Below are 18,131 nucleotides of genomic sequence, written 5' to 3' on the forward strand. Positions count from 1 at the left end.
ACTTTTTGTTTAGTGATAACTGCAGAACAAAAAAGTCACAAATATCAAAGCAGTTAATCGCCTAAAACCACATTTTCAGTAAACAACATGTACAGTTTCTGTAGTTTTCTTTTCCTATATTTGTTCTTTTTTAAAAAATTAATTAATTAATTTTTGGCTGCGTTGGGTCTTCATTGCTGCGCGCGGGCTTTCTCTAGTTGCGGCGAGCCGGGGCTACTCTTCGTTGTGGTGAGCGGGCTTCTCATTGTGGTGGCTTCTCTTGTTGTGGAGCACGGGCTTTAGACACGTGGGCTTCAGTAGTTGCAGCATGAGGGCTCAGTAGTTGTGGCACCCGGGCTTAGCTGCTCCATGGCATGTGGGATCTTCCCAAACCAGGGATTGAACCCGTGTCCCCTGCATTGGCAGGAGGATTCTTAACCACTGCACCACCAGGGAAGTCCCTGTTCTGAATATATTTACTGAAATATATTATGCTGTTGAACCTAACAGTAAAAAGTTTGGGGATGCATTTTTTTACATATTTGTTTTTTATTTTTCTAGTAATTCTTTTTTTTTTTGACTGTGGTAAAATGTACATAACATAAAATTTACCATTTTAACTGTTTCTAAGTGTAGTGTTCAGTGGTATTAAGTACGTTCACATTGTGTAACCATCAGTACTATTTATCTCCAGAATTTTTTCATCTTCCCAAACTGAAACTCCATACCCATTTAACAATAACTCCCAATTCTCACCTCCTCCCTGTCACCTGGCAACCACCATTCTACTTTCTGTCTTTATGAATTTGACTCCTCTAGGTACCTCGTAAGTGGAATCTTACAATACTTGTCTTTTTGTGTGTGACTTGTCACTTAGCATAATGTCCTCAGAGTTCATCCACATTGTAGCATGTGTCAGAATTCCATTCCTCTTTAAGGCTGAATAATATTCCACTGTATGTATATACTGCATTTTTTTAATCCAGCTGTCCATCAAAAGACATTTGAGAGGTTTGCGAGTAACATCTTTGGGCTATTTTGAGTAACGCTGCTATGAACATGGATGTACAAATATCTGTTCGCATTCCTGATTTCAATTCTTTTGGGTATATAACCAGAGGTAGGTTTACTGGATCATATAGTAGTTCTATGTTTAATTTTTTGAGGAACTTCCATATTGTTTTCCACAGTGGCTGTATCATTTTACATTCACACCAACAGTGCACAAGGGTTCAAATCTCTCCACATCCTCACCAACACTTGTTATTTTTGTTTTTTTTTGTCATAATAGCTATCCTAAAGGGTGTGAAGTGCTATCTCACTGTGGTTTTTGATTTGTGTTTCTTTTGTGATTAATTATATTAAGCATCTTTTCATGTGCTTATTGGCCATTTGTATATCTTCTTTGGAGAAATGTCTATTCAAGTCCTTTGCCAGTTTTTTAATTGAGTTGTTTGGTTTTTTGTTGTTCATTTTTAATGTATTTTATAATATGATTGGTCTGTGACAGATTAGAAATTAAAAAAAAAACGATCCTTCACCTCAGATGGTTTGAGACTCATTGCTCTAGGCTTTTGTCCTTCTTTCTTCTCTGTGGCTGCCTGGGCTATGCAGATCCATTTTCCATCTCTCTGACTGAATAACCTCCCATCCCTGTTCAATAACAGAAGAACATACAGGGACTGGAAGACAGCAGGAAGTTCATAGAATATACTGGAGAAGACATGAAGCCCAAAGACAGTTGTAGCTTCTCAAGTGATTAATGGGTCTTGTGCTTTTTTCAGTGAAATATTTATTTATTTAGCCACACCACGTGGCTTGCGGAATCCTAGTTCCCTGACCAGGGATTGAACCCAGGCCCTCAGCAGTGAAAAGACAGAGTCCCAACCACTGGACCACCAGGGAATTCTCAGTGAAATATTAGCACTATAAATGCTGTGAGTTAGGAATAATATTAATTTACAAGTTGTAAAATAAAGTTAAAGTTGATTTCAGAACTCTGGGTTATGTGAATGACTACTAAACAAAATCTAAAAATCACATAAAGAACTCTATGGGAATGAAAAGATTATTGAATATAAACCCAGTGAATGACTTATAAGAGTTTTAATTACATGAGAGTGCTGAAGTTAGCAAGACTCTATGATTAAGTGCCTGATGAAAAGGAAGAGGATGATTGCATTTGTCTAACTAAAGACCACATTTTTTTCCTGTAAGGAATGATCAGAGTGTTGATCAAAACAATGACCAATGTGTACACTATGTTAAAACTCAAGAGCAGGGAAGATAATGGATCCTAGTAAGAATGCCAGAGCAGATGTTAGAATCAAAATGAACTAATAATAATAATTTTAAGCTAATATTTATTGACAGAATACTATGCACTGGGCATTGTGCTAAACACTTCATATATATCATCTCATTTTATCTTCAACAACCCTTTATCCCCTTTTTGCATATGAGAAAATTGAGGAATAGAGGAGTTAAGTAATTCGATGGACATAGAACAAGTGGTGGCTTCTACACTGAAACCCAAGAAGAATGATGCCAAAGCCCAGGCCATTAAAGCACTGTGCACCTAGTACATTACCCAGGGCATTTGGCCACCACAAATCTAACTACCTTTAGCAACTACCTTGACTAGCAGTCAAATACTGAGTTGGAGTTAGAAAGGCCTGGTTTGAATTCTAGTCCTGCCAACTGGATCTTGGGCAGAATTTTAATCTTCTTGAGCTTCAGTTTCCCCATATGTAAAAAGATGATACTACCCACCACACCTGGTTGCTGGGAGGATAAAATGACAGAATTTAAGTGAAATACTTTACTGGGGTGTGTGGAGACTTGGAATTGTTCTACCATGCATGAGTGGTAATTTAGGCCTTCTTCCTTGAGATTTCACATCATAAAATAAAGCATTTGCTTTCTGCTCTATTTGTCTTCGATTTTGACAGTCCATTACCTTGTTTTTATCCTGTGTATCCACTTCTCCTGGTGCCATAAACTTCAGCAGAAGCGCCAAACACTTAGGGCTCTTGTGCCGGGTAGTCAAGTGTAAAGGAGTCATTTCTTCTAGATCCTTCTGCATCCAGTTCTTCAGTAGTTGCAGCATGAGGGCTCAGTAGTTGTGGCACACGGGCTTAGCTGCTCCATGGCATGTGGGATCTTCCCAGACCAGGGATTGAACCCGTGTCCCCTGCATTGGCAGGAGGATTCTTAACCACTGCACCACCAGGGAAGTCCCTGTTCTGAATATATTTACTGAAATATATTATGCTGTTGAACCTAACAGTAAAAAGTTTGGGGATGCATTTTTTTACATATTTGTTTTTTATTTTTCTAGTAATTCTTTTTTTTTTTGACTGTGGTAAAATGTACATAACATAAAATTTACCATTTTAACTGTTTCTAAGTGTAGTGTTCAGTGGTATTAAGTACGTTCACATTGTGTAACCATCAGTACTATTTATCTCCAGAATTTTTTCATCTTCCCAAACTGAAACTCCATACCCATTTAACAATAACTCCCAATTCTCACCTCCTCCCTGTCACCTGGCAACCACCATTCTACTTTCTGTCTTTATGAATTTGACTCCTCTAGGTACCTCGTAAGTGGAATCTTACAATACTTGTCTTTTTGTGTGTGACTTGTCACTTAGCATAATGTCCTCAGAGTTCATCCACATTGTAGCATGTGTCAGAATTCCATTCCTCTTTAAGGCTGAATAATATTCCACTGTATGTATATACTGCATTTTTTTAATCCAGCTGTCCATCAAAAGACATTTGAGAGGTTTGCGAGTAACATCTTTGGGCTATTTTGAGTAACGCTGCTATGAACATGGATGTACAAATATCTGTTCGCATTCCTGATTTCAATTCTTTTGGGTATATAACCAGAGGTAGGTTTACTGGATCATATAGTAGTTCTATGTTTAATTTTTTGAGGAACTTCCATATTGTTTTCCACAGTGGCTGTATCATTTTACATTCCCACCAACAGTGCACAAGGGTTCAAATCTCTCCACATCCTCACCAACACATGTTATATTTGTGTTTTTTTGTCATAACAGCTATCCTAAAGGGTGTGAAGTGCTATCTCACTGTGGTTTTTGATTTGTGTTTCTTTTGTGATTAATTATATTAAGCATCTTTTCATGTGCTTATTGGCCATTTGTATATCTTCTTTGGAGAAATGTCTATTCAAGTCCTTTGCCAGTTTTTTAATTGAGTTGTTTGGTTTTTTGTTGTTCATTTTTAATGTATTTTATAATATGATTGGTCTGTGACAGATTAGAAATTAAAAAAAAAACGATCCTTCACCTCAGATGGTTTGAGACTCATTGCTCTAGGCTTTTGTCCTTCTTTCTTCTCTGTGGCTGCCTGGGCTATGCAGATCCATTTTCCATCTCTCTGACTGAATAACCTCCCATCCCTGTTCAATAACAGAAGAACATACAGGGACTGGAAGACAGCAGGAAGTTCATAGAATATACTGGAGAAGACATGAAGCCCAAAGACAGTTGTAGCTTCTCAAGTGATTAATGGGTCTTGTGCTTTTTTCAGTGAAATATTTATTTATTTAGCCACACCACGTGGCTTGCGGAATCCTAGTTCCCTGACCAGGGATTGAACCCAGGCCCTCAGCAGTGAAAAGACAGAGTCCCAACCACTGGACCACCAGGGAATTCTCAGTGAAATATTAGCACTATAAATGCTGTGAGTTAGGAATAATATTAATTTACAAGTTGTAAAATAAAGTTAAAGTTGATTTCAGAACTCTGGGTTATGTGAATGACTACTAAACAAAATCTAAAAATCACATAAAGAACTCTATGGGAATGAAAAGATTATTGAATATAAACCCAGTGAATGACTTATAAGAGTTTTAATTACATGAGAGTGCTGGAGTTAGCAAGACTCTATGATTAAGTGCCTGATGAAAAGGAAGAGGATGATTGCATTTGTCTAACTAAAGACCACATTTTTTTCCTGTAAGGAATGATCAGAGTGTTGATCAAAACAATGACCAATGTGTACACTATGTTAAAACTCAAGAGCAGGGAAGATAATGGATCCTAGTAAGAATGCCAGAGCAGATGTTAGAATCAAAATGAACTAATAATAATAATTTTAAGCTAATATTTATTGACAGAATACTATGCACTGGGCATTGTGCTAAACACTTCATATATATCATCTCATTTTATCTTCAACAACCCTTTATCCCCTTTTTGCATATGAGAAAATTGAGGAATAGAGGAGTTAAGTAATTCGATGGACATAGAACAAGTGGTGGCTTCTACACTGAAACCCAAGAAGAATGATGCCAAAGCCCAGGCCATTAAAGTACTGTGCACCTAGTACATTACCCAGGGCATTTGGCCACCACAAATCTAACTACCTTTAGCAACTACCTTGACTAGCAGTCAAATACTGAGTTGGAGTTAGAAAGGCCTGGTTTGAATTCTAGTCCTGCCAACTGGATCTTGGGCAGAATTTTAATCTTCTTGAGCTTCAGTTTCCCCATATGTAAAAAGATGATACTACCCACCACACCTGGTTGCTGGGAGGATAAAATGACAGAATTTAAGTGAAATACTTTACTGGGGTGTGTGGAGACTTGGAATTGTTCTACCATGCATGAGTGGTAATTTAGGCCTTCTTCCTTGAGATTTCACATCATAAAATAAAGCATTTGCTTTCTGCTCTATTTGTCTTCGATTTTGACAGTCCATTACCTTGTTTTTATCCTGTGTATCCACTTCTCCTGGTGCCATAAACTTCAGCAGAAGCGCCAAACACTTAGGGCTCTTGTGCCGGGTAGTCAAGTGTAAAGGAGTCATTTCTTCTAGATCCTTCTGCATCCAGTTTGCTCTGCGTGTAAGTAAGAGTTTCATGAAACGATAATTTCCCTAAATAAAAAATAAGAGACAGTAAGAAGAAATTTAGTTTGGAGCCAAAAATGTTTTTAAATTTTAAAATGTTTTAAGCATTTTAATTATTCTGCTAGAATAATAACATTCAGATAAATTAATAAAAGGAAAATACTTATGATTCTACTACTCTAGCAATTGTTTTATTTTTTCATGTTTCTTTCCAACTGTTTTCTATATGCATTTAGTTTACTCAGTGGCTGGTCAATATTTCATTGTGTTTAAGGCAAGACATTTTATTTAATCATTCTATTATTGCTTATAATATTTTTTAATAGAAAATGCTACAAGGTACATGATTTTTCACATATTTTTTCCCACAGAATAAATTATCAGGAACCAAATAACTGGGTCAAAGGAGTTTGTGCATTTTATGGTTTTTGGTGTATTTTCCAAATTTCTATCTAGTAGCAACAATGTGTGAATGTATTAGTTTCAGCACAATCTGACCAGCACAGCACATATTATTTATATTCAAAGTATAATAACTTTGTGAAATAAGTAGAGATTTAAAACCCCAATTTACAGGTGAGGGAATTGAGATTCAAAGGGGTTAAATATTTTGTTCAGTCATTTGGTTAATAAGGAAAAGGTGGTTAGCTTTCCTGAAGAGAGCTATTTACAGGTACAACTAAGGTAGAAGCAGCTTCCTCAAGGTTCAGGTCACAGACTCATCTGGTCACACAAACACCAACCCAGAAATCACTGTAGGCCACCCACTTGCAGGCAGTGCTCTCCACACCAGTTAAACCCTCCAATCTGGCAGAACCAACCCATCTGGAGAAAGAAGTTTAGCTATAAGGGCTAGAGTAATACACTGGTGGGGACTCAGGTTGACCATTTTATAGTATGCCTGTGTGAGCTTTGAAATCCTGGAAAAATATTCAATAGTTCTTCTAAGCTCTTTCCTGAGATCTAGTTCCATATTTCCAATTCTGATTGGAGCCTTCAATATGCTTGGTATCACAGATATTTCAAAGTCAACAGGAACAAACTGCATTGCATGATCAAGTTCTCTGCCTACTTCATGTGTATTTTCTCTTTCCCAATTCAAAGCATAGTGGCAGGCAGGGCTACCTGTCTTTTTCATCTTCTGAGACCCTCTACATCCTTAACATTGTTGAAAATGTGACCTTTAAGTATTATACTTAGAATGCATTAATGTTCTACTATCAGGAGCTATCGGTATTAGTAAGGAAGACATTTATTGATTGAGCATGTTCCCCACTGTGATGAATGTGAGGCTCTAAGTAAGGCAAAGGGAAATAGCTAGAGCAACAGTGAGGTGCAGAAGGAAGAATGAGACTTGCCTGCTTGCCTACAGGGGCAAAGACAGGATTCAACTCAGCTCCAGGGCTGGGGCAGAGATAAGGGAGAACAAGGCTAGGAAAAGGGTCATAAGGCTGTCTGTACTAGATGGGCAAACTTGGAATGGACTGAAAAACAAATGAATGCAGCTCATTTATTTCCTTTCATAGAGGCTTTCCTTGACCACCCTAAGCAGAACTTATTTTGTTCTTCTTTATTGCAGTACCCTTTCATCTCCTTCAAAGTACTTTCCCCAGTTTGTAGTTAACAGATGTTTTTATTTCCCTTCACTGAGATTTCCCTCATAAGCAGTAAGCATCATGAAGGCAGAGACTATGTTTTGTTGACCACTGTGCTCGGCATGGTTCCTGGCACATAATAGGTGCTTAATAAATATTACTTGAAGGACTGAGTGAATAAGAGGAAATGAAATATCTTCTAGAGGTTTTTGTTTTTATTTAAAAATTCTTATTTACAGTTGCTAAATTAGATCATAACAGTTAAGAATATTAACTCTCAAATATCTGGAATTTGGTTACGATTACTTTTTAATGTTTTATTTATCTGAGCTTCATTCATAGTGGACATCATTTATCTGGATTTTCTGATTTCACCCAATGCCAGTTTTTGAGAAGGTGCTAAAATTTCCTCAAGAGGGCACCCTGCTCTAAATCTCTTGTCATCTTTTCTTTCAAAAAAAGAGAAAAATGCCCAGGAAAAACAAACATATGTGGTACTTCATATCAAAAAAATAAGGTTTGACCTTTCTGAGCATAACATTTCAAATATTACAGAATAATTCATCATGACCTTTTAAAGATACTCAATCAGACAATCATTGTGATTTTGAAATTTAGAGGAAATGGGTAGGAGAAGGAGGAAACTAGAATATGTTAGGGGGTGGCTACTGAGTTATAGACATAGTGCTTGGTATATTTACATTTCACATTATTCTGGGGATTCCACCTACACAAAACATCGTACACCTGAGTAATAATCACTCATTCATTCAACAAACATCCATTGAACCTTGTTACAAAGCAGGCAGGAGTAAAATGTTTGTACTTTACTTATTACAAAGCTCTTTGACATAGATTTCATCTTTGCTCCTCACAGAAGTATCATGGAAAATTTTTACATATCAATTAAAGTATCTTCCTGTGACTCTAATTTCCTCATCTGTAAAACAGGAATAATAATAGTACCTGAGATTATCATGCATACGAAATGATAAAGGTAATATCTGTACTTAAAACAGTACACAAAGCAAATGCTCAGTAATATTTGCTAACTTTATTATGGACAATTTTCCAATGTGGAGGAGGCAATAAAACATAAATGGTCAAGTGGAACCAAGAATGGCCCATGACAGAGGGCATGTAGATAGAAAGATCTGACTGAACACGGTATACATAGTTCAGCTACTGATTAAGGAGAGAACCAAGGTTAGGAACAGGTAAAAGTAAAAATAGTTGGAATGTTATAAATAATGGCTTTTCTGATTTTTTTTTTACATTGAGAAAGATGTCTATACTCTACCTACGGATAAAGGTGATATAGTACCAACAAGAACATACCCAATAGGAATTTACCTGGTACCCTGGGGAGGGGTCAGCTATATGATCAGGCCAGCTTCTTCTATTCCAAAGGACAGAGACACATCAGATATTACCGACGAACGCTGGGACTAGAAACAATATAATCCATCTGGACCAAGGTCAACCTCTTTGGTCTCATGAACAAGCATTTATTAAATGCCCAGTGTATGCAAACTCAATTCTGAGACTGAACAGGGGACAGACAACCTTTGAGCTAAAATCAGGAGAGTATTTGTAATATCGGTGGAAAAGAGGAAAACACTAGTTTGAGGCAGCAAGCTATTTTGATAACCCCCTGAAGACTGTATGACCCTGGGGACACATGTTATAGGCTACTTTGTTTCCCGTAAAGCCTCCTCAATACAAAAGCAAACAAACAAAATGTCTAAACATTTCCTCACTATTTCTTGAAATGAGGACTTCTTACATTTTCAGGTTTATTATAACACAAATACTTTGGGGATGATTTGGAAGTTAACAATTTAGTATCATATCTTAGGGCCACACAGAACATGATCCTGAGGTGAAGACTGTTTTGGAATTTGCTTTTATAATTTCTGACTGGGTAGGAAATAGTATAAGAGCAAAAGAGATAATAGATCAAAAGCGTGTATATTCTTAAGAAAATTCCAGTGGTAAGTGAGCAGAAATGAGAGCTAAAGTTACAAAAAAGTCCTGATTTCATCACTAAAAGGACATTAACTCTGATATGATGAGGTCTATTATGCTACTGAAATGTGAAAATATTTCCTAATGTCTCTGAAACATTGAATAAGATGTCGTTTCTCAGTTTCTGGTTTTTTGTTGTTGCCGTTGTTGTTAGGTACTAATAATCCTCATCTTAATCTTCCTGTAATTATTAACACCATGAGCTTCTTTTGTCTGTAATGTAAGTGATTACGACATTTGGATTTTCCCCAAATACATGAAAAGGAGTATAATATCTGAAAGGGTAAAAGAGAATGAAAAAGCTCTCTGACCTGGAGAACAGCTCTTGAAATGAATCTGGGAACAAATCAACTCAAAATGCCACTTAAGCTCATATTTTTGCCCGTCCAATTTGCTAAGATGAACTCCTTTTTTTAGGAAAAGTCATTTAATCTTAATAACAATGATATGGAAGTTTTGAGTGAAATACTTTGATATTTTGTTTTAGATTTTTCATTTTTAAGAAATAAAACATAACATATATGGTTAATACTCCCTTTGTGTCCTTCCCCAATTCTATTACCTTTTCTCTCTTTGGAGAACTCGGTGGTTATCATTCCAGTGAATGTTTTGATACATTTTATTTCTTACAAATACATGTATTCATAAACTACATAGCATTATTTTACATGTTTTCAATCTTTATATAAGTAGCCCTACATGAATCACTTGCCACCTTTAACTCAAAGCAATATTTTTGAGATGTATCCAAATTGCTTTGGTTCATACATTTTCACTGAAGAAAGCTTTCTGTCATATGAAAATAATGTTATATTTATTTATTCTCTAAGGGAATATTTAGCATGTTTCTCATTTTTCACTATTACAAACAATACTGTAATGAATTTTCTCGTACATAGCTCCTGGTACATGTGCCAGGATTTCTGAAGCTGCTGGGCTGAAATTGTTCTCTCAAGTAGTTACTCCAATTTACACTCCCACCAGTAATGTTTGAGAATGCTTGTTTCGCCACATCCTCTCCACACTTGGTTTTGTCAGACTTGCTAACTTTTGCCAATATGATGGGTATACAATTGTAGTTTACCATGGATTTACTCTTCATTTCCCTTCTTGAAGTGGAACGTCTTTGTTAGCTATTTGTTTCTTCTTCTGTGAAGAGCTTTTTTGCATTGTTTACTCATTTTGCAACTGAGCTATTTGCCTTTTTCTTACGGATCTATAGAAGTTATTTACATATTCTGGATACTAATTCTTGGCTTGTTTTGCAAATATCTTCTCTCTTTGGGTGGCTTTTCTTTTTGCTTTGTTTATGTTCTTCCACTAGGACTGAATTCATGATCTGAATGATGATACTGGAAGCTTTCTTAGTATTAGATTTCTTCATATATTTTGTTTGCGGGCTCATTTTAAAGAGAAGATTGTTTGCTGTTATGTTTTGTCTTTTTTTGTTTTTTTTTTGTTTTTTTCTCTTTGCCCAGCATTATAGCTGCTAACATCCAGCTCCTGGTCCATTATAAGAATCTGTACTTATAATGATGTTTCGCAGCCCCATGTCTAGTGATACTAGGGGTATCACAGTTACTGCCACTGAGCCAGTGGGTAGCTTCCTGGTCCTGAGGCTTGATCTTTGTCCTGCTCCTGCCACTTCTCTAAAACAGCTTCCTCTAAGGCTATAGCCTCATATCAAGGCAAAGAATAGTCCCAAATTCTAAGTATTTTCTTGGCTTTAGTGTGAATATAGGACTGCCTGTAGCAGTCCTTTTCCCCACTGGGACACTGAAGAGACTAGATATTTTCTCAAAACCTACATGTTTCCTGATGAATCTCTTTGCATTTTTGTTCTCTCTGTGTCCTCAGCACTTAATTTACTCTCACGGTAGCTGGGGAGAAAACAATTGTCCACCAAATGTTCATTTATTTTTTTATTCATTTATAGGTTTGTGTATAATTTTGTCCTGGAAATATTATAATTATATGTATAATAGCACAAATAAATGTAAGGTAGGCATTCTGCCATACTTTATTCTAAATCCTAATCATACTATATACCAAAAGATACATGATTTAAAACTGAAATGGAAATAATAGAAACATGATCTGTTACTATAAAGTCTAATGATATCTATGTATTTATATATTTATAAACTCTCAAGGCATTTACCATGTTAATTTTTAAAAAGAATCACTATCCCTAGGAAGTATCTAGGTCACAAATATCAATAACCTCTTTATCTCAATCTTTCCTGTAATGGTTGCAGACACAAACGAGTCTTAGAAATACCACAGTAGTGTTGGGAGAGGCAATCTCCCGTGGGCCCTGAGTGTCCCTGCATGTTCTTACTAAGTATGCCAAGAATGTAAAGCCTTGACTCCTCTACCTGGGCCATTTCTCAGAGTTAGGTTTGTATCAAGCAGTCTTAAGGGACATTAATGTCTCCCAGGACATTAGATAAAGAGCCTTGCTTACTACTTACTAAAGTAAGTAGTAAAGTCTGGAGCTACCCCAAACCCAGCATTCCTCAGATGCCATGCGAACCCACTGTGTGCTCAGTGTCCATCTGGGGCCTCTGCATTGCCTCCTGGTTCTTGGGGGTAAGGGATGCAAAAATGCAAGTGCTCATGCTTTTGCCATCAGTAATAAAGCTTTTTTTTGTCTCTGATGGTAGTCTTATGTCTTCTGCCAGTACTCAGAACCAATTTATTACCTTGTAATAAGTTGGCACAAACAAAGAAAAAAGTAGGGTAAATTAAATCCAAGACCTGACAGTACAGGAAATGAGGAGGGGATACTGACGGAGACATAGTTTTCTTGAAGAGTAAGGACCGGGGTCCTGCAGGTCAGGTTCAGGGATGAGAAGATTCCATGTGATCATACCCAAGCGGTGGGCAAGGCTGGGGAGATAAGGGAACCCACTGTCCTGTTAATGACTCAATGATGAGGAGCAGGATTAAAACAAGCCACCCAAATGATGCCTTGGTCTTGGCTCACCTTCCCCTGGGCAAGCAGAGGAAGGGATGAAAGCATGACAATGGGGCAGCAAGCTGAAAGGCAATGTAGTTGTGGCTGCCGAGTCAAGGAATCTCCAAAGTGGAAATCAATGGAGAAAGCAATGAGACCCTGCTACCTGATACAGAATTTTGGGTGGACTGAAAACAGCAGGGGTTCCCTTGGTTGAGACACGAGTGGGCAGCTGCTCAAAAGTGAAAGTGAATGCAAAGCCTTGCCTGACAACACAGGGCCAACTGCGCCACGTACCTGATCGCTGCTATAGTCTGCTTTGTCTGGCAATGAGGACAAAGAACTGGGCGTAGAGATGGCCACTGTCTGAAGCAAGCTGCTGCTTTAATGGTGCCCTTGATGCTCAGAGGTTCCCCTGAATGCCTTGTCCTCGTTTACGGAGGATTTGGCTAAGTTAAAACCTGATGGCAATCACTGGGAGGCAGTCCAACCTCCATGACAACTCTGGAAGACCGACTGTGTACAGGGCAGGTCAGCCCTTTACATTCTATGGGCATTCTGTGCCCCATACTGTCCTCAGGAATCTGAAATTATCAAGAGCAGGCATGGCCTCCTTGAAAATAAACTCAGAAAGATTTCTGATTCTACCTCAGTTACCTCTTCCTGAACCACACACCTGAGAGGTAAGGTAGTTTGGTTACTGTATGTGGCCACCCGCGGAAAGAGTTCATCTCCTCATGGCAGCCTCCTGGGAAATAATCAGGACAAAAGGAATGGGGGATCATATACACCTATTTTGAAAATGTGGGATTCCGCCCTGTCCATCCCTGGTTATGATGCTTCTTTCTTTCCCCTAAGAGTAATCCCAGGCTGGCCTCATTGGTATACCCTCTGGGTGGCAGCCCAACCAAAAGGGAGCTTAGATTCAAACTTAACTCTGGTTCAGCCACCTGAATTTGTTTGTTGATTGACATGGTCCTACATCATACACATCCATAATGACCACTTGCTTGAGTACACTACTCACAAAGTCCTCCTAAATACCCACGTGGGCTAAAGTGGGGGACATAATGGGTCTCTGTAAATTTGTCCTATATGCATCTACCCTTCTAGATGAAAGGTATGGGTGCAAGTAGGAGATGATGAGAGAAAAGGTGAGGAGTTCTAGCTATTAGGGTGGGACACACTGATTTTGTGGTTGAGGAGGGAATGCAACAACTTCAGCACCTGGGAAGGGGACACCTTGGGAGGTACAAGGAGGGACGGGACAACTGATGCTCTCTTTGTCCTCTGGATCCAGTATTGTATCCCAGAAAAAAACAAAATTACTTTTCACTACCTGAATCAAATAGCAGCTGAGGCTAGCAATCTGATCTGCTTTTGTGTTTGTCATCCCCATCCATGTGCTATGAAACAGAAAAATTCATGTGGACATGGATGGACCTGAGCTCTTCTGCCATGCTTGATGCCATCAATGGCAGCATGAGAGGCCTTGGGTTATGCCATGTATGACAATCAAAGCTGTAACTACTTGGTGATACTGCCCATGTGGCTTAGCCAAACAATGAAATGGTGATCCACGTTTAACAACAAATTCTGAACTAAAGTGACTTGTGCCTCTTCAGGTCATATGTTTGTATCTGTGGGAGAGAGGGCCATGAAATAGTTCTCCATTGGGCTTAGGGGTTGCTTTTCAGCCCCTAGTGCCTCATGTAATTATTGGCAATAACACCAAAGATCAGCAGGTCAGTCAAACTCCCTTGCATGGGTCATAATAGATAACAGAATAGCCTTAGAGTATATCTTCGCTGTATAAAGTAAGACCTACTGTCTCCTCTGGTACTTATTCACAGTGGACTTAATCCAGGACACTGAAGTCAATACTGCAGGTTGTTCTCATCCTGCGGCTTGGAGTTCTATTATTTAAATGCTGTATGAGACATATTAAACAGATTTGTTCCCAGCCTCTGTTGGTCAGATTAATCAGAGTAGCTGACGGAATGGCATGCTCATGTCAAGAACATGTAGGGCTAAGTGATGGGTTGCTGGGAGAAGCAATTTACCATGGGCCCTAATCATCACTGCATGTTCTTATGCCAAAAATGCAGAGACTTGACCACTCTTGGCCTAGGCAACTTCTCTGGGTTGTGTTTGCTGCAATCAATTTGAGGGATGAGGTCATCTCTTCTTCTGGGTTTACTAATTGCTCACTACAAAAGCGTAGATTCCTGAAGTTCAGTGTTCCTCTGCTATGATGGAAACCTGCTGTGTGTACAGCATCCATCTGGGCCTTCTGTGACTCCCCCATGGTTCTTGGGGGAAAGGGAAATCAATACAAACATGTAGGTGCTGATGCTTTTTGCTATGCTGTGAATAATAAACTTCTTTGTCCCTGACCCTGGAGGCTTGTGTCTATTGTCAACATCCATGAAGCAGTAACAGACTAACTTCTTATCTTGCATATATGGTGAGACAAAATCTCAAGCCTTGAAGATAGTTCTATATTATTGTAATATGAAATGAAGTATTGAATGTAAGAAGGGAAAATTGATTAGAGAGGTGAGTAGGGGCTAGAAAATGGAGAGTCTAATACAGTATGACAAAGAGTCTAAAATTTATCATATAGGTAATGGGGTGCCAGTGAAGAGTTGAAGAAGGAAATGACATGAGTGGATTTATGTTTTTAAGAAATATCCTGGAGGCTGTGTGAAGTACTGATTTGAGGGAAACAAATCTTTGGTAGTGAGACTGGTTCGGGGGTTACTACAGCAATCCAGAATAGAAATGTTGGGAGCTAAGTGGAAGTAAGAGGACAGACTGTGAAATATGTAAGAGGCCTCCTGAATGGGTACAAAATGGAGAGTGGTGTCAAGAACTGAAAAGACAGAAGGAGAAATAGGATTAAGGATAAAGATTTTGAGTTCTGTTTTTCTAACATGTGGTGTTTGGGGTGTCTGAGGGAAATCTGTATAGAGATGTCTAGCGAAAAAAAAAAAAGAAAGAAAAGAAAAGAATCTATATGGATCTGAAGACTGGAAGAGACAGCTAGATTCAAGATATAGGGTTATGAATCATCTATATTAATAGCTGTTTCAACTGTTTTATCTAAAGACATAATTTCTGGCATAAATTAAAGTACATGAAACTGGAAAAATAAATCTATACATCTTAGCTGAAATATAAACATGATTTAAATATCCACATAAATAGCTCAGTACAATGCAATCCATACTGTTCTTTTACCTAGACAATGAGATACTACTACCATATCAAATATAGAGTATAAGTGGATTGGAAAAAGGATGGGCCTTCCCTCATTATTCTTGTCTGCTTGGATCATTCTTTGATCCCGGTTGATTTAGGTGTCTCATTGTACTCTGGTCTTCCTGCTTTTTTTTCTTCTTCTTTTTTTAAATTTAATGTGAATCTTTACAGGAAACGGTTACAAAAACCATTTTTGAATGACATGAATTACTGAGCTATAGAAATGAAATCAAATCTGCATTGCCTTTCCCAATCACAGACATTCTCTTTCTTTCCTTAAATTTCTGATTTCAAGCCTAAATACTGTGTTTTACAGCGAAAATTTCTAATTACTCAACAGTAATGATGGTAACCACATCACTAACCTGCCATCTTATGCAAATCTGAAAAAAATGTTTTTAAAAAGCTATTTGACAATTCTCTAAGCAAAGGTTAAGAATGGCACTTCAAAGGCAGAATGGAGCTCTATTTGTTGCTTTTCAAGTTTAAGATGTTCATCCATCTGGCAGAGCAGCTAGACAATACATCAGCCAAGAACATCTCTCTGGCTTGAAACAGATTCTGGCTCTCAGAGAGGATTTGACTGAAGGAAAGGCAACATCTTTATTTGCTCTGTGGCTGAACTCTTCTAATATTTCTCCTCAATGCCTCCTCCAAGCCTTGGCTCCATCTACTAACTTGGTTTCCATAGGAATAGACAGAACTATCAAGTGGCACATAGTCGAACAGCAAAACAGAAAGAGAAAATGTTACTGTCAAAAAAAAGTAGACAGACTTTTCTCTAAGAAAAGAAACTATGAAAATGTATCCTTGACTCTGAGGCTTCCTTACCCAGTGCTGGATTTTTCATGTACTTTTCCTGCCTGATATAGACTATTTTTTTTAAGATTATTATGAAAATTAGTCCCTTCAGGGAAGAGGATTTCATACAAAAAATATTAAAAGTTATAAAATACTGTGATGCTTATTTCCACAAGTACAATTCTCTTGTGCTTGTGAGCTACCCTCATTTTATTCAGAGTGGTGATTTGAGTTGGCAAAACCTTTTGGGCTGACTATAAAATGTATTTTGTTTCTCGTAGTTTGACATTTTATTTATAGGAAAACATTTATTTCATCTTAAATCAGTAGTTCTCAAACTCTAGCATGCATCAGGATCTCTGGAGAGCTGGAAAACACAATCTGCTGAGGACTTCCCTCAGAGTTTTTCATTCACTAACTCTGGTGTGGGGTCCCAGAATCTACATTTCAAACAAGTTTCGGGGAGACAATGGTGCTGCTAGGTCCAGGAGTTCACACTTTGAGAATCATTGTTTAAACAAAGAATCTAATAACAGAGTTCTCAACCCTGAAGAACTTAAAAAAAAAAACCAACAAAAACCACCAAAAAAAGAATGCCTGTTTCATCTTTGATCAATGAAGTCAGAATTTCTGAGGCTTTGGCAACAGAAAACTACTAGAGCTAATAAATGAATTTGGTAAAGTTGCAGGATACAAAATTAATGCAGAGAAATCTCTTGTATTCCTATACACTAACAATGAAAGATCAGAAAAAGAAATTAAGGAAACAATCCCATTTACCAGTGCAACAAAAAGAATAAAATACCTAGGGATAAACCTGCCTAAGGAGGTAAAAGACCTGTATTCAGAAAACTATAAGACACTGATGAAAGAAATCAAAGATGATACAAACAGATGGAGAGATATACCATCTTCTTGGATTGGAAGAATAAATATAGTGAAAATGACTATACTACCCAAAGCAATCTACAGATTCAATGCAATCCCTACCAAACTACCAATGGCATTTTTCACAGAACTAGAACAAAAAAATTCACAACTTGTATGGAAACACAAAAGACCCTGAATAGCCAAAGCAATCTTGAGGGAAAAATATGGAGCTGGAGGAGTCAGACTCCCTGACTTCAGACTATACTACAAAGCTACAGTAATCAAGACAATATGGTACTGGCATAAAAACAGAAATATAGATCAATGTAACAGGAGAGAAAGCCCAGAGATAAACCCTCGCACCTATGGTCAACTAATCTATGACAAAGGAGGCAAGGCTATACAATGGAGAAAAGACAGCCTCTTCAATAAGTGGTGCTGGGTCAACTGGACAGCTACATGTAAAAAAATGAAATTAGAACACTCTCTAACACCATACACAAAAATAAACTCAAAATGGATTTAAGACCTAAATGTAAGGCCAGACACTATAAAGCTCTTAGAGGAAAACATAGGAAGAACACTATTTGACATAAATTGCAGCAAGATCTTTTTTTGACCCGTCTCCTAGAGTAATGGAAATAAAAACAAAAATAGACAAATGGGGCCTAATGAAACTTAAAATCTTTTGCACAGCAAAGGGAACTATAAACAAGACAAAAAGACAACCATCAGAATGGGAGAAAATAT

The 18,131-nt window shown here is 37.8% G+C and overlaps 1 protein-coding gene across 2 annotated transcripts in view; it reads right to left on the minus strand.

Moving 5' to 3' along the window:
• Window positions 1-18,131, minus strand: part of INVS (inversin) — a 152,808-nt gene that overhangs the window by 75,559 nt on the left and 59,118 nt on the right. The window contains exon 4 of one of the 2 annotated variants that reach the window (XM_007128404.4): window positions 5,718-5,891. In XM_007128404.4, the coding sequence (XP_007128466.1) occupies window positions 5,718-5,891 (174 nt within the window). Of the gene's footprint in view, window positions 1-2,938; window positions 3,065-5,717; window positions 5,892-18,131 lie in introns of those variants that run through there. The other variant, XM_024126124.2, reaches the window with a different exon arrangement.

The sequence above is a fragment of the Physeter macrocephalus genome, chromosome 9 (genome assembly GCF_002837175.3).
Source record: "Physeter macrocephalus isolate SW-GA chromosome 9, ASM283717v5, whole genome shotgun sequence".
Taxonomy (NCBI): Eukaryota; Metazoa; Chordata; class Mammalia; order Artiodactyla; family Physeteridae; genus Physeter; species Physeter macrocephalus.